This window comes from Chlorocebus sabaeus, chromosome 15, assembly GCF_047675955.1.
Source record: "Chlorocebus sabaeus isolate Y175 chromosome 15, mChlSab1.0.hap1, whole genome shotgun sequence".
In the NCBI taxonomy this organism is placed as follows: Eukaryota; Metazoa; Chordata; class Mammalia; order Primates; family Cercopithecidae; genus Chlorocebus; species Chlorocebus sabaeus.
In genome coordinates, this window is record NC_132918.1 from 2,627,131 (window position 1) to 2,642,546 (window position 15,416).

The 15,416-nt window shown below is 44.3% G+C and overlaps 1 protein-coding gene across 3 annotated transcripts in view; it reads left to right on the plus strand.

Annotated features, from left to right (window-relative positions):
* Positions 1-15,416, plus strand: part of TRANK1 (tetratricopeptide repeat and ankyrin repeat containing 1) — a 117,657-nt gene that overhangs the window by 36,102 nt on the left and 66,139 nt on the right. For 2 of the 3 annotated variants that reach the window (XM_007971810.3, XM_037988474.2), the window contains exons 2-5: positions 1,207-1,338; positions 6,045-6,171; positions 10,041-10,191; positions 13,563-13,681. In XM_007971810.3, coding sequence (XP_007970001.3) covers positions 1,207-1,338; positions 6,045-6,171; positions 10,041-10,191; positions 13,563-13,681 — 529 coding nt within the window. Of the gene's footprint in view, positions 1-1,206; positions 1,339-6,044; positions 6,172-6,231; positions 6,684-10,040; positions 10,192-13,562; positions 13,682-15,416 lie in introns of those variants that run through there. The other variant, XM_007971813.3, reaches the window with a different exon arrangement.

Sequence of the window (15,416 nt, forward strand, 5' to 3'; positions counted from 1 at the left end):
AAAATTAATAATTACTATCTATCCAAGAACTGTGTTGGTCATCCAGACACCTAATAAATTTTATGACCCCATAGGTACATGTCATCTGTGAACACCCAAAACGGTCCACATATTTAAGACCTACCCTACCCTACCAATTTGCCTTTCCCTCTGCCATCTTGAGAGGAAGCAATCCTAAAGGACCTCTCCTCTGACCCCCACCTTTTTCCTGTCTCTATGGCAGCTGCTTCTTAAGGTCTTTCTGGGCGCTCTCCTCTCCTGCCTTTGTTCAGCACACTTACCAAGGCCCCCCATGTGGGTCAGGGCTGCCAGGCAGTTCTCTCCAACCACCCAGGGCACACTGGAGAAAATCAGTAATGTGCGTCTTCTGTGGGTCTGGCAATTCAAACTGTTATACCAGATATTTAAGTACTCCTTATGTTTGAGGCCATGTGGCTACAAAAATAAACAAAATAGGGGTATGACCTGAAAGAGGAAAATACCCTTGGGGGACACAAACAAGTAGGCAGGCAATGGCTGTCTCAGGACAAATATTTCAAGGCTTATTTTATAGTGTTTTAAGAAAGGAGGGGGACAGGAGAGACAGAGGTTATGGTTCTGTGGCCTAGCCTCTTGTATATCGAGGCCTTCATCTCCCCTCCGTGTCCCATCTTCTCAGAGAGTGGAAGTACTATCAGCTGAGTTTTGTTTTTACCAATACGTGATGTGGTACAGTGGTCAAGAGCAGAAACTAGGAATTAGTCAGATCTGGGGTCAGAAATGGGAAATGCCATTAGCAGATTTTTAGGCAAGTGACTTGAACCTCTGAGCCTCAGTTTCCTCATCTGAACAGTAGGGACAATGCCTTCCTGTGGGCTATGGTGATGGGTAAATGAGATTAATAATAATGCCAGTTACAGGGATAGCACTCACTACCTACCAGGTTTATGTTGTCTCATGCATGGAAGCAGCCTCCTCCAGATCATTAATGCTGAATAAATGGAATTGGTCTGACCACCCTTGAGAATAGAAAAGAACTAACAAAGAAATGGTCTTGTCAGACACTCTGCCTGGTTTCCTGGTGGTGAGAGGCGTTGCCAAGATATGCCCTTCGAAGGTAGGTGGGGCCATAGTGAACAAACTCCTCCAGATTTCAGCAAGGCAGACAGGAAGGTGAACATGCCCAGCACTGGTCTGGCAGCAAGCCTCTCCCCCATCTCCTCACAGGATGGACCTGACAGCTTATGCTGAGCTGCTGAAAGAATCCGGCAACCAGGTTCTTAAGAATGGGAACTTCTCTTTGGCTATCAGAAAGTACGATGAAGCCATCCAGATTCTCCTGCAGTTATACCAGTGGGGGTAAGTGCACTTTCACCTCATCTTTTCTTTTTCAGTACATGGAGACTCTGTTCCTTATGTTTTCTTTTCATTTCTTATCATTCCACCTGGTTTCTGTTTTCTTTCTCCCTCACTTCCTATTTATCTTCTCTGCATTGTCAGCTTAAAAACTGAATGGGGATTGTGTAAGAAGGGAAATAGAAAGTGAAACACAGAGAACTGTTGATAAAACTTCCCCTTCTGGCTGGCTAGGTGTCAGATTTAACGGTATGGCTGAAGTCCTCGAACAAACCTCCTCGTTGTCATTCATTTCATCTTCTTTATTATCTATGCCATTTACTCCCTGGCCACAGTGCATACTCCGCTGGGCACTAAGGTCCACTTTCTCTTTCCCTGCCCCTTCAGCTCCTTGTAGATCTGTTCTCCAACATTGTAGTATCACAACATGCTTAAGCATTGCTGAGGAACCTAAAGAGCTCCTTCTGTTTATGTAGGCTATAGCTGTCAATACAATATGTTAGAACTTAAAACTGATGGAAAAAACATGTATTTATTTAAAAATATCAGCTGGGCGCGGTGGCTCACACCTGTAATCCCAGTACTTTGGGAGGCTGAGGCGGGCAGATCATGAGGTCAGGAGATCCAGACCATCCTGGCTAACAGGGTGAAACCCCGTCTCTATTAAAATACAGAAAATTAACCGGGTGTGGTGGCGGGCTCCTGTAGTCCCATCTGCTCCAGAGGCTGAGGCAGAAGAATGGCGTGAACCCGGGAGGAGGAGCTTGCAGTGAGCCGAGATCCCGCCACTGCACTCCAGCCTGGGTGACAGAATGAGACTCCATCTCAAAAAAAAAAAAAAAAAAAAAAAATCAATACATTTGCCAGGTACAGTGGCTCACACCTGTAATCCCAGCACTTTGGAAGGCCGAGGTGGTCAGATCACCTGACTTCAGGAGTTCAAGACCAGCCTGGCCAATGTGGTGAAACCCCATCTCTACTAAAAATACAAAATTAGCCAGGCGTAGTGGCGCACACCTGTAATCCCAGCTACTCGGGAGGCTGAGGCAGGAGAGTCACTTGATCATGGGAGGCAGATGTTACAGTGAGCCGAGGTGTGCCATTGCATTCCAGCCTCAGTGACAAGAGTGAAACTCTGTCGCAAAAAAAATAATAAAAAAAAATCAGTAAATCTATTACATGTTGTATTTTTAAAGTATACTTTCCAAAACAAAAACTTGCACATTTCTGTAAATCTCCTTCTTAATGTCTTGTCTCCATAAAAGACAGCTGGCTTCTTACATCTGTATTCAGTCTGTTGCAATATCACATGTCATATAGCTTCTGGAAAACTCCCTGTGTGAGTGTGAGGGAATGAGTATGAACAAGGCACATAGTGTCTTACTTACTGTATTAGTTTCCTGTTGCTGCTATAACAAGTTAACCACCAATTTAGGGCTTAAATCAATACAAATTTATTCTCTTGCAGTTCTGAAGGTCAGTAGTTCTAAATGAGTCTAATGGGGCTAAAACCAACGTGTTAGCAGGGCTAGTTCTTTGTGGAGGCTCTGAGGATCTTCCTTGCCTTTCTCAGCTTTGACTGGTGGTGTGTATTCTTTGGCTTATGGCCCCTTCCTTTATCTTCAAAGCTTACCATTCCAGTCTCTGCTTCTGTCATCACCTTGCCTTCTCCTCAGCTGTGCTCATGTCTCTCTCTGTCTCTCGTTCACAGGGACCCTTGTGATTTTATCATAATTCAGGACAATCTCTTATTCCTATAATCCTTAAATTGATCATATCTACTCATTGTTTGTTAATTACAGAAGTTTGTTTTTTCCATAAAAAGAACAGTATTTGGGGGCTATTATTCAGCTTACCATGACTGTGTAAGTATTTTCACCTTGTGGATCACCTGCAGTGACCTTAAAGGTCCCCAGAAGTTCCCAGATCATCCTTTTGGAACAGCTGCAGTAGAGCAAGCAGAGGTTGGCATCTGTAGGGTGCACACAACCTAAACTTGTGCTAGGAAATGACACCAAATTAAATTACTGAAACATGGCTCCACCTCCCACTCCCATCTCCTTGATGTCTACACTCTAGTTGAGCTTGAGTTGAGTGTAATTGGCTTGTGTCTGCAGTTTCTGCAGTTCTGCCTCGTCCTGGTATATACCAGAATTGCGTCAGAGCTGGGTCTAGAGATCCTCGATCAAGGCAAACATTCAGCTTTCTTAGAAGGAGGTAGTATTGTATAGTGGTTATGGTTGTAGACTGACCCCACACTATGTGTGTTCAAAGCTCAGCTCCACCACTTACTGTGTGACCCCTACTGGGACTTCTGCCTAGACTGTCATATTGCCTTTTATGGGGCCTTTCTGACACCGTTCCCCTTGCCCATCGCCTGCTTCTGGCCTTCCTGCCACAGCTAGCTAACGCTGAGACTCAGGTGCACGTGATTTACGGCATATTTGTAGGAGAACGGGGACTGAGGGAGGCAGGATGGCACAATGGAAGGCTCTAAGCAGGGATGGTGTCTAAACCAAGCAAGATTCACCTGATCCTATGGGCAGCTCTGGATCATGAATCATACTGCAGAGCTGGTTCCACTTTGAGGCAAGGAGGTTAACCTTTTGATTCTTGTATCAGTCAGTCACTGGTTTTAGGCTGTCTGGCTCCTGGCAGTTATCCTAGGGAGTGGGGCTATATTAGTCTGCTTGCGCTGCCATAACAAAATAGCATAGACTGAGTGGCTTAAACAACAGAAATTTATTTCTCAAAGTTCTACAGGTTGGGAAGTCCAAGATCAAGCTGCTCCCTGTGAGGGCTGTCTTCCTGGCATGTAGACATTTGCCTTCTCAGTGTGTTACATGCAAAGAGGGAGAGAGCAAGCTGTCTAGTGTCTCTTCTTATTCCGTCATGAGGACGCCACCCTCAGGACCTCATCTAAACATAATTACCTCCCAACGGCTCCATGTTCAAATATTGTCACATTGAGGGTTAGGGCTTCAACACAGAGATTTTTTTTGGCAGTTGGGGGCAGGGGAAGTTCAGTCCATAGTGTGAGTGTAACCTCCTGGGGAGAGGGTAGCTCTCGTTAGGCTGAGGATAAATCTCTAGAGAACAGGGTGCTGAGAACTTCTATTTGCAGCCAACAGACACTGCAGCTGGGAATGGCTGCACTGGCCAGAGTCTCTGGGATGGACACCATGGCATCTCTTACACTCGTCACAGCTCCCTTGCTGATCCCTCACTGCCTGACCCACTGCCTCCTGTGTGCTTCTGGGGCCTTATCCCTTCACCTAGAGGGAATATTGTGCCACAAAAGAAGCCAGACACAAAACATTGAGGGTGGGGACAGTAATGGAGATGATTTTTCCTTTGTTTATTAATATTTTTGTGCTTATCTGCATTGTCTACAGTGATTTTTGTATTATTCTACAGCGATTTGTATTACTTTTACAATTAAGATTTTTTTTTTCTTTTTTTGAGACAGTCTTGCTCTATTGCCAGGCTGCAGTGCAGTGGTGCAATCTTGGCTCACTGAAGCCTCTGCCTCCTGGGTTCAAGTGATTCTCCTGCCTCAGCCTCCCGAGTAGCTGGGACTACAGGTACGCCCCACCACACCCAGATAATTTTTTGTATTTTGGTAGAGATGGGGTTTCACCATGTTGACCAGCATGGTCTCAAACTCCTTGCCTTGGCCTCAGCCTCCCAAAGTGCTGGGATTACAGGCATGAGCCACTGTGCCTGGCCTATTTAGTATCTTAATTGTGTAATCCCAGCACCTTGGGAAGCTGAGGCAGGCGGATCACAAGGTCAGGAGTTTGAGACCATCCTGGCCAACATGGTGAAACCCCATCTCTATTAGAAATACAAAAATTAGCTGAGTGTGGTGGTGCAAGCCTGTAGACACAGCTACTTGGGAGACTGAGGCAGGAGCATCGCTTGAACCCAGGAGGCGGAGGTTGCAGTGAGCCAAGATTGCACCACTGCACTCCAGCCTGGGTGACAGAGCGAGACTCTGTCTCGAAGATATTAAATAAAAAAGAAGTCATAAGGCTTGCTTTTTTTATTTGTATGTCTTATATTCCACTGGTAGCTGGGCTTCTCCTGACATATTGTGGTTTGCTTTGAATTTTCGTTCTTCTTCTGGCCTGGTTGCAGCATTAACTTGCAGCTATGTTACCTGTAGGCCAAGGCCAGAGCCATCCCTGCCCTGCTACGCTTTAAAGGGCCCTCCTTTGGCCACCTTCCAGCTGTGCCCCTCCTCACAGGCAGGAGTCTGTGGGGCCAGGGCCGTACTCACCCAGAGTTCTTGCCTCCCCTTTAGTCTACACTGTGAGTACCAAGACTATAGAATTCCCTGCCTTATAGGCCCTACTCCCAGGGGCCTGCACAGGCCTCTTACCTGCAGCCCATTCTTCTGAGGGCTAGCAATGGAGATGAAATGATTAAGCGTGGAGATCAGTGAGAGATGAAATCAACATGTTGAGAACGATTGTCTTTAAAACATGGGAGCAGAGTATTTGGGAGTGAGGAAGGACAGATTTATATATTGTAAATGTTCCAGGCTTTTTTGGGGTCTGGGAGACTGATCTGATAAGCATGAATGAGTCATTTCCTACTAAAACCCCGTTCCTGATGGCAGCAGCCAGCATCGAATGGGGGGGGGGCTTCAAGGACTGTTTTCTGTATTTGCAGAACCATGACAGACCACCGGTTTGTTCTTACAGGGTTCCCCCGAGGGACTTGGCTGTGCTGCTGTGCAATAAATCAAATGCATTTTTCAGCCTTGGGAAGTGGAATGAGGCATTTGTTGCTGCCAAGGAATGTCTCCAGTGGGATCCAACCTACGTGAAGGTATTGGGTGGGAGGGTGAAGGTGTGGGGAGATGACTTGAGAGTATTGGGGTAGTGGATGAAGGTATGAAAGGATGAGTGAAGGTGTGGTGGGGCAGTGGCACCCGGGGGTGGCAGCTGCCTATCTCTTAGCCTGCCTCTTTCCATTCCTTTTAAAAGTGGAAATGCTAGGAGTGCTTCTAGTTCAAATCTCTTCAGACAGATGCCCATGGGGCATGTGATCATTATCTGGAGAAGAGTAAAAACAGTGTTGAAATGCACTTTGTAGGAATGCACTTGGCCTCATAGTGGATGGAGCACAATGGAAGTCACAGAGGAGCTTGTTTTGTTCTGATGTAGTTACACCCAAACTCATAATCTGTTCACTGTTCACGTTCTTTGCTGTTCACAAGTTTCATTTGAGCAAAGCTTTACTTCAAATGCAAGCTGGGTGGATGACACAAAACCGATTCTTCAGGAGGCATTTCTTATAGTAGAAACCAGCTCTTTGGAGGGATCTTGGAAATTTGAGAGGTCAGTAAGACCATTTATGGTTGTTAACAAAGGTCAATAAACATCATTTGATTGTTTTTTCATCAAAAATGCCCTGAGTGCCACTCTTCATGGCACCTTTACTGTTCTTGGTGCCTCAAGGCAGACAAAAGGAGCAGAAGACTCATCCTAGCTCTTGAGTCATTTGCATTCAATCTGGGGAGAAGAAGAGCATTACAATCAGAGTCCTTAAATTCAATAGCCACTCTGGAGCATCTGAAGCAACACACAATGTGTGACTGCTAGAAACAAAATACAATGGGAAGGGAGTGGTGGAGGTTTGACCTATAGAGTACTTTAAGAGAGGGATTCGGATATTTTACATAATAAGTGACACTGACTCTTAAACTTCTTGTTGAAGGGTGAATACTTTAGAACAAGCTTGTCTGCCGGATGAGGTGGCTCACGCCTGTAATCCCAGCTCTCAGGGAGGCAGAGGCGGGAGGATAGCTTGAGCCCAGGAGTTCGAGACCTGCCTGGGTAACATAGCGAGACCCCCGTTCTCCACAAAAAGGAAAAAAAAAAAAAAAGACAAGAACAAGCTTGTCCAACCCCTGGCCCAGGACAGCTTTCATTGTGGCCCAACACAAATTCATACACTTTCTTAAAACATTGAGTTTTTTTGCGGTTGTTTTTTTTAAGCTTGTCAGCTTATCGTTAGTGTTAGTGGATCTTATGTGTAGCCGAAGACAATTCTCCTTCCAGTATGACCCAGGGAAGCCAAAAGATTGGATACTTCTGCTTTAGAATTTATTGACTAGTTTTGAAAATGGGAGTGCATTCCTGGGAAATTTCTTCCCAAAGGTATTGTAGGATATTCCCAATCCTCTCACTGGTACAGTATTAATATTTGGGTTTTGCCCACATCCTGGAAGTGGAGGCTGTGACTGTGGCCCAAGGGTCTTGATGCTGTTACATCAAGGGGCTTCTTCCTTGATTGGCCAAACCTGCAGCAGCCCCTGACAGCACAGCAACCAGGGCCACTTCCCAGCTCTTACGCAGAGCTCCTGGGAGTCTCTCTCCATCCTCTCTCCCCTTCCCCGCCGCCATTGTCCTCTATAGGGGAGGCAAAACATTTACCTTCTACCTTCTTTTGGTTCTGTGGCTGAGGCCCTGCAAATTAGATTGACAAGAGACAGATTAACAGGAGAAAAGCATACATATTTCGTTAGATGTTAACTTTTATGTGTCAAAGGAATCTTCCTAGAAAAGAAGTAAAGCTCCAAAAAATGTGGACAGGCCTGAGATCTTCTGTGATATTTGTAATAAAGAATAATAAATTGTGGGGATGTGACAAGACAAAGGAAAAGACTGCTAGGTCTCTAGGGGCTGTAAACTGTGGGAAGGTGCAGATATGTGGGAAAGTAATGAAGATAAGGGTTATCTTAGCAAGATTTGTTCAGGCCAGTCTTTGTGCTCAATTTCTCTCTTCTTCCTGGCCATAAAACTTCCCTGGGAGAAGAGATTTATGGCAGTCCTCATTTCTTCACAGTTTCTGCTTTTTAGTCAGTTAAGTGAAGCTCAGGGGAGGCTTCTTTTTGCATCTGTTGAATCTCAGATACCTTCAGCTCGAAATAATCCTTATGCCAAAGTGGCATATTTTAGGGTGGCATATTCTGATCCCCTTCATCTTCCTCAAAACAAACAAACAACAACAACAACAATAAAAAATCTTGAATCTGAGGAAGGCAAAGAAATGGGAGATTCTCTACCAGCTTGCCTGGTTAGAAAAAACAAAACACAACTTTTTTTCCCTCCTCTCTTTGTTATTTGAGGTCTTCAGGCTTTCAAAATGAAGGTTAAAACAAGTAATTAAATAGTCAGAAATTTGGTGTTATGTGGAATTTTAAAGTACTTCCTTTTTTATGAACCCAGTTGGTGGACACCTGTTATCTTCTTCTTCTTCCTTTTTTTTTTTTTTTTTTTTTTTTTTTTTTTTTTTTTTGTGACACGGTCTTGCTTTGCCACCCAGGCTGGAGCCTCACCTCATGGGCTCATGTGATCTTTCTCCCTCAGCCTCTGAAACAGCTGGGACTACAGGCTTGCACCACCATGTCCAGCTAATTAAAAAAAATTTTTTTTTGTAGAGACAGGGTCTCACTATGTTTCCCAGACTGATCTTGAACTCCTAGGCTCAAGCAATCCTCCTGCCTTGACCTCCCAAAGTGCTGGAATTACAGGCCTGAATCACTGCACTTGGCCTTCTGTCATCTTAGACAGAAAATTGTTTTGGTAGATCCCTGATGCTGATTCAGGTGATCAATGTGAGGTAGGCAATTGCATTTTATTCCCATTTGAGAGTCATATTATTTGTATATAGGCAAAACTAGACCATTTTCTTCTATTGATCATTGTAATTTTCTTCTTTCTATAGAAATCAAGTATTTATTTGGACTCTTGTGAATATCACTTATAATGTAGAACTCAGAAAATCTCAGTGTTTGTCATTACAATTTGTTTTCTTATGCACCCAGTAGAAATTGTGTTTACTTTGAAAGGGACAGGAAAAACACCTTTGTTTTCATATCAGTCTCATTCTTTTCCTGAACACCAATCAAAGGACTGTTTTCATTCTTCTGTTCTGGCCCAAGCTGTGACTTGAAGTATGAATAAATAAAGCCTTGGGAGGCTAGGATGAGAGGTTAGTTTGAGCCCAGGAGTTAGAGGGTAGCAGTGAGCCAGGATCATGCCACTACACTCCAGCCTAGGTGATAGGGCAAGATCCTGTCTCGATCAGTCAATAACAAACCAACCAACCAGAGATGTAACTGGAAGCAGACCTGCTTTCTTCTCTCTGTGTCATATGTTAGATGCTGCATAAGTCATGGATTTGAAAGTGATTCTTTTCTTGGCAGTTAAATGACAGAGCAATGTGGCACAGAATATAATGTGGAAACCCTGTATCCAGTGCTGGTTAGAAATCCCTGTTTACATAGAAGTAAGACAGGATATGAGTCTGTTGCCCAGGCTGGAGTTCAGTAGCACGACTGTAGCTCACTGCAGCCTCGATCTTCTGGGCTCAAGCAATCCTCTCACCTCAGCCTCCTGAGTAGCTGGGACTACGAGGTACATGTCACTATGCCCAGCTAATTTTTCTTTTCTTTTTAGTAGAGACAAGGTCTCACTATGTTGCCCATGCTGGCCTGCAACTCCTGAGCTCAAGCGATCCTCCTGCCTTGATCTCTCAAAGTGTTAGGATTACAGGCATGAGCCACTGTGCTCAGTCAGACGTGAGAGTTTTAGAGTTGGATTTCCCATGTTGCCAATCTTGTTTTTTCTTTCACCAGCAGGTTAAAGGAGATGTGATACATGACAGTTTTGCTTTTTATCATGTTCCAGGGATACTACCGAGCTGGTTATTCCTTGCTGAGGTTACACCAGTCTTATGAAGCCGCTCGCATGTTTTTTGAGGGTCTGCGACTTGTGCAGAGAAGCCAAGACCAGGCACCAGTTGCTGATTTCCTTGTTGGAGTCTTCACCACTATGAGCAGTAAGTTGGAACTGGGGAAACTTTTTGTAAAGTCCTTGCTATTTTATTCAAATAGCTCCTGGGGACTCAGGCTCATGGGGAGATAATTTCTGGGTGTTTCTTTGTGGCTGATTTATGTAATTTAATGAAACTAGTTCACACATTAGAAAGCATTTTGGATGCTTCGGTGGCTTCTGCCTTTGTGAAAACAATGAGATACTTTTTGCATAAATAACTAAAAGCTTTGGGTGTTTGGTTTCATTTTTTTTTTTTTTTTGAGACGGAGTCTCAGTCGCCAGAGTGCAGTGACGCAATCTCGGCTCACTGCAACCTCCGACTCCCGGGTTCAAGTGATCCTCCTGCCTCAGCCTCCCGAGTGGCTGGGACTACAGGCACACGCCACCACACCCAGCTAATTTTTTGTATTTTTAGTAGAGATGGGGTTTCGCCATATTGGCCAGGATGGCCTTGATCTCTTGACCTCGTGATCCGCCCGCCTTGGCCTCCCAAAGTGCCAGGATTACAGGTGTGAGCCACCCTGCCCGGCTGGTTTCAGACTTCTTAAGTGTTTTGTGTTGCTATTCATAGGGATTTCCGTATTTATACTACTCACCTGATGTGACTTTTGCTGTTTCCTGTGATTTTTCTTTTCCTTTTTTTTTTTTGAGACGGAGTTTCACTCTTGTTGCCCAGGCTGGAGTGCAATGGCATGATCTTTGCTCACTGCAACCTCTGTTTCCCGGGTTCAAAGAAGTCTCCTGCCTCAGCCTCCTGAGTAGCTGGGGTTATAGGCGCCCACCACCCTGCCTGGCTTTTTGTATTTTTAGGAGTGATGGGGCTTCACCATGTTGGCCAGGCTGGTCTTAAACTCCTGACCTCAGGTAATCCACCTGCCTTGGCCTCCCAAAGTGCTGAGATTATAGGCATAAGCCACCGTGCCTGGTCTTTCCTGTGGTTTTTCACATGTATTTTTCCACTCTATTGAGAAAATATTTGTTTGCTATGAAAATAACCTGGAAGGGCTGATGGAGGGTCCTGTGAAAGCTGATAATGGGTGCTCCGTGTCAGGGTTGTGAAGCTCACTGCCTGGCACTGCAGAATCAGCAGAGGACTCGTGTGTTCAGCCTAGCAGGGAGGGGAACTTTTTGTGTCACTGCATTAAGCTACTACTTTAATGACCTGGCCTAAGACATAGCTTTGTCAGTGGCCTGGATAAGGCAAAACCAGAAACTGGTAAAGCACAGTGTAATAAACTTCACTCCTTGCCAGTGATGGTGCAGTCTAAAGAACTGCCAATACCTAGGCTGTTGTTTTTAAATATGGTGTTTGATCAAATTTAAGTTGCACTAAGATGTGCTGTTAATTTATGCTGTGCCAGTGAGAGACAACATTGATTGTAAGACACATCCTGATTTCAGAGATGTTAGAATATGAAAAATGGCACGTTAGAATTTCTGAAAAATGGTCTTTGTCTTTTAAATGTGGGGAAACCACAGCTGACAATTGATAGACTGTTATCAATCAAACTGTTCCCATTGCAGTTGTGGGAAAGCAACTTTTGTGGTCTGTGGGTGGAATCCCACAGATTTTGACAAGTTCGGTTCAGAGAGGGGACCAGAGGAGTAGCAGGCAGTGGGAAGGAGTTAGAGGCAGGTGCAGCCATGTCCCCTAGACACGGAAGTAGAAGGTCTCTTGATAGGTGCTGATGAGTCACAGCTCTTCAGTCAGTCTTTTGCCAACAGTGGTCAGGGCTGGTTTCATTTTCTTCCTAACCTGATGGCTTGGCCTGCACTTCCCCATTGCCTTCTCTGCATCTTTTTTTTTTTTTTTTTTTTTTTGAGACGGAGTCTTGCTCTGTTGTCCAGGCTGGAGTGCAGTGGTGCAATCTAGGCTCACTGCAACCTTGGACTCCCAGGTTCAAGAGATTCTCCTGCCTAAGCCTTCTGAGTAGCTGGGACTACAGGCGCGTGCCACCATGCCTGGCTAATTTTTGTATTTTCAGTAGAGCTGGGGTTTCAGTATGTTGGCCAGGCTGGTCTCGAACTCCTGACCTCAGGTGATCCACCTGCCTCGGCTTCCCAAAGTGCTGGGATTACAGGCGTGAGCCACCGCACCCGGTTTCTCTGCATCTTTTTTTTTTTTTTTTTTTTTTTTTTTTTTGAGATGGAGTTTCACTCTTTTCCCCCAGGCTGAAGTGCAATGGCACGATCTTTGCTCACTGCAACCTCCAGCTCCTGGGTTCAAGTGATTCTCCTGCCTCAGCGTCCCTAGTAGCTGGTATTACAGGCTCTGCCACCACACCCAGCTAATTTTTGTTTTTTTAGTAGAGACGGGCTTTCACCCTGTTGGCCAGGCTGGTCTCAAACTCCTGACCTCAGGTGATCTGCCTGCCTTGGCCTCCCCAAGTGCTGGGATTACAGGTGTGAGCCACCCCACCCGGCTGTCTGCATCTTTTAAATGTCACTATTCTGTCAGAAGCCAGGCCAGAGTTATGGGAATTCCAAACAACTGCTTCTTGATGACTGCCCGGGTGGTTTTCATTCTGCCCCCAACCTGAAAGGTGGCAGTTAACAGGACTTCTTAGGACGACGCATCCAATACTTTATTTACCAAAGCACTCCTTTTTGGAAGGTAAAGAAATTGGCATGGCCCAGTTTCTAAATTTGAAAAATACATTTATGGGAAACTTCGTATCCTTTCATATGGTATACATTTGTTTTGATATTTACTTGTTTTTTGAAATTAATAACCTTGGAAGAGGTGCCAAGTTATTCTGACTCTTGACCTGTCCCCTCGGACATTCTCATCCATGAATTTGAGAAATGTGGTTGGAGGATCACAAGGTGCAGTAGGTCAATAGGCCACCAGGTCAGAAGAATGTGTATTGATGACAACAGTTGGTAGATGTGGGTTCCAGTCTTGTTTCTTGTCATGAACTAACTGCATGATATGCCATGAAACCTATCTTCATTTGTCATAGTTTCTAATGTTTTGGGTAACAATAATATTTGTCACATTTTTCTTAAAGGAAATGAGTATTGTAACTTAAGCTTCCATTTCCTCCTCTGTAAGTGGAGATAATAGGCACTTCCTTAGTGGTTTGTTTGAGGGATTAAATATAAGCATGTATCACTGTGCTTGGTAACTAGAAAGGCAAAGCGAATGTTAATTATGCTGCCTAACTCTTAGGGGATTGATTTTATGACGAACTGGAAATAATGGCCACTTCAATCAATCATAAAGGGCTATTTCATACTACTTTGAAAATGCCTTTCTTTTGGGTGTCTTTAATTTACCATTTGTCTATGTGTGAACTTAATTGGAGGACCTTTTCTGAAATGCTGTAGACTTTCCCTACATTAAAATCCCTAAATTATGAAACTTTCTTTCAGGTGACTCCATTGTTTTGCAAAGTTTCTTGCCTTGCTTTGATCATATTTTCACAACTGGATTCCCAACAGAAGTGTGGCAATCTGTAATAGAAAAGTTGGCAAAGAAGGGATTATGGCATGTAAGTAAAAGGAGATGGCTCTCTCATGGGGAGAGTATATTCTTGATTAAATGATTTCTTTCCATTGGCATTGAGGGATTGTAATTTATTATTTGTTGATCTTGATGCCAGGATAAATTTTTAACTAGGACATCATTAAAGATGAAAAATCTTTGAGATAGATTAATTAACCAGTTTCCATTTATTTTTAAAAATGGGCAAAGCACTTAAGACTGTGGTAACCTCACTCCTTGCTTTGTGTCTCAACCGTCATTAAAGAAATGTAAAGTACAGGTGCTAACGGTAATGCGGAATGAGAAAAACAAAGCTGTGTATTCATTTTCACAATCATTTTTTATACTGCATTAGCTAGTGTGTGCCCAGATGACCTATCTGGGCTGCTCACAAGGGCTCCCATGTGGTTTTGAGGGACTGCTAACATTTGGATAGTGGCTAAGTGAGGTTGTAGGACCTGAACCCAGGGCCAGGAATCCATGGAATGGAGGAGTGGGTGGACTCTGGAGGCCTGGGCTTCAGTGCCACACAGATGTGTCCTTGAATCAGAATCCCTCACTTACTATTTTGGCCTAATTACTTACCCTTTGAGTCTTACTTCCTCATTTGTAAGTTACATTATATAAACCTATTTCTCAGAGTTTTGGTGAGAATCAGAAATAATGGACAAGAGCACCTGTCAGGTAATGTTTGTTGAAGGCTTACAGTGCCAGGCATTGAGCTGAGGGGTTTTATAATACCTGGCATATTCTAAGTGCCCAGTGAATAGTAGTTGTCATTGGTGATAGGCTGTAAGTGCTCATGAGAATGGGCTGGCCAAAGCTAGGAGTTTGGTTAGAACAGGCCTGCTGGGCTTTCTAAAGCTGGGCAGTCCAGAAAAGTCAGCAAAAGCAAGGCCAACCTATTAAGGACTCCTGATCCTAGCAGATTGGATGACTTTAGAATAGAGAATTCTTAAATTTTGGACAAGGTAATGGATTCTATTGGAAATGTAATGAAATCTATGGGGCTCTCTTGTCATGCACTGATAATTACGTGTATAGTTTCAGGGGGGTTCATGGGAAACCTCCTGGAGTCCAGCCAGGAGGCTTACCCCTATATTAAAAAATCTTGGGAGGGCAGGTAGCAGGGATGAATGAGGAAGGCAGACTGAACTCTTGGGGAAGCAGTAGTCAGAAATCCAGGGTCCTGTTAAAAGACATTTGAGATCTTTTCTCTCTTTGGATAAGGTAGCTGGACTAAGAGTTCTATAAGGATCCTTCCAGCTTTATTTTTTAAAAAGTTTTGAAATTCTGTGATTCCAAGTGCTAGGGTAGATCTGTGAGTAGGAGGCCTTAGGCCTCATTAGCAGGAAGATAGTTTAATTTACTGCACTCAGGAAAAGAACCTTGTCCTCTCTTCCCAGTGTGGGGTGGACATGAATAGAGCTCCATGGCCTAGGTAGAGAATAAGAGAATGGGAGACAGGCAACTCCTAATAGATTATTATCCCAGCCAGTCAAGGGAGGGCCCAGGAATCCAGCCCAAGTGGCAGGTCCAACATCCTACCCGCAGTGAGGCTCTGGTAATTCCCAAATACTGCAGACAGAAGCATCTTTTTAAAGGCCAGCAATCTGGACCACTAGAATGCTGAACTTATCACGTGGGGTTGAGTGTGGGCAGCGAGGCTTGTTTAGGGCAAAAAGTTAAGAATGGGCATCACAGAGTTTGCAGTGAGATTGCACCAATGCACTGTAGCCTGG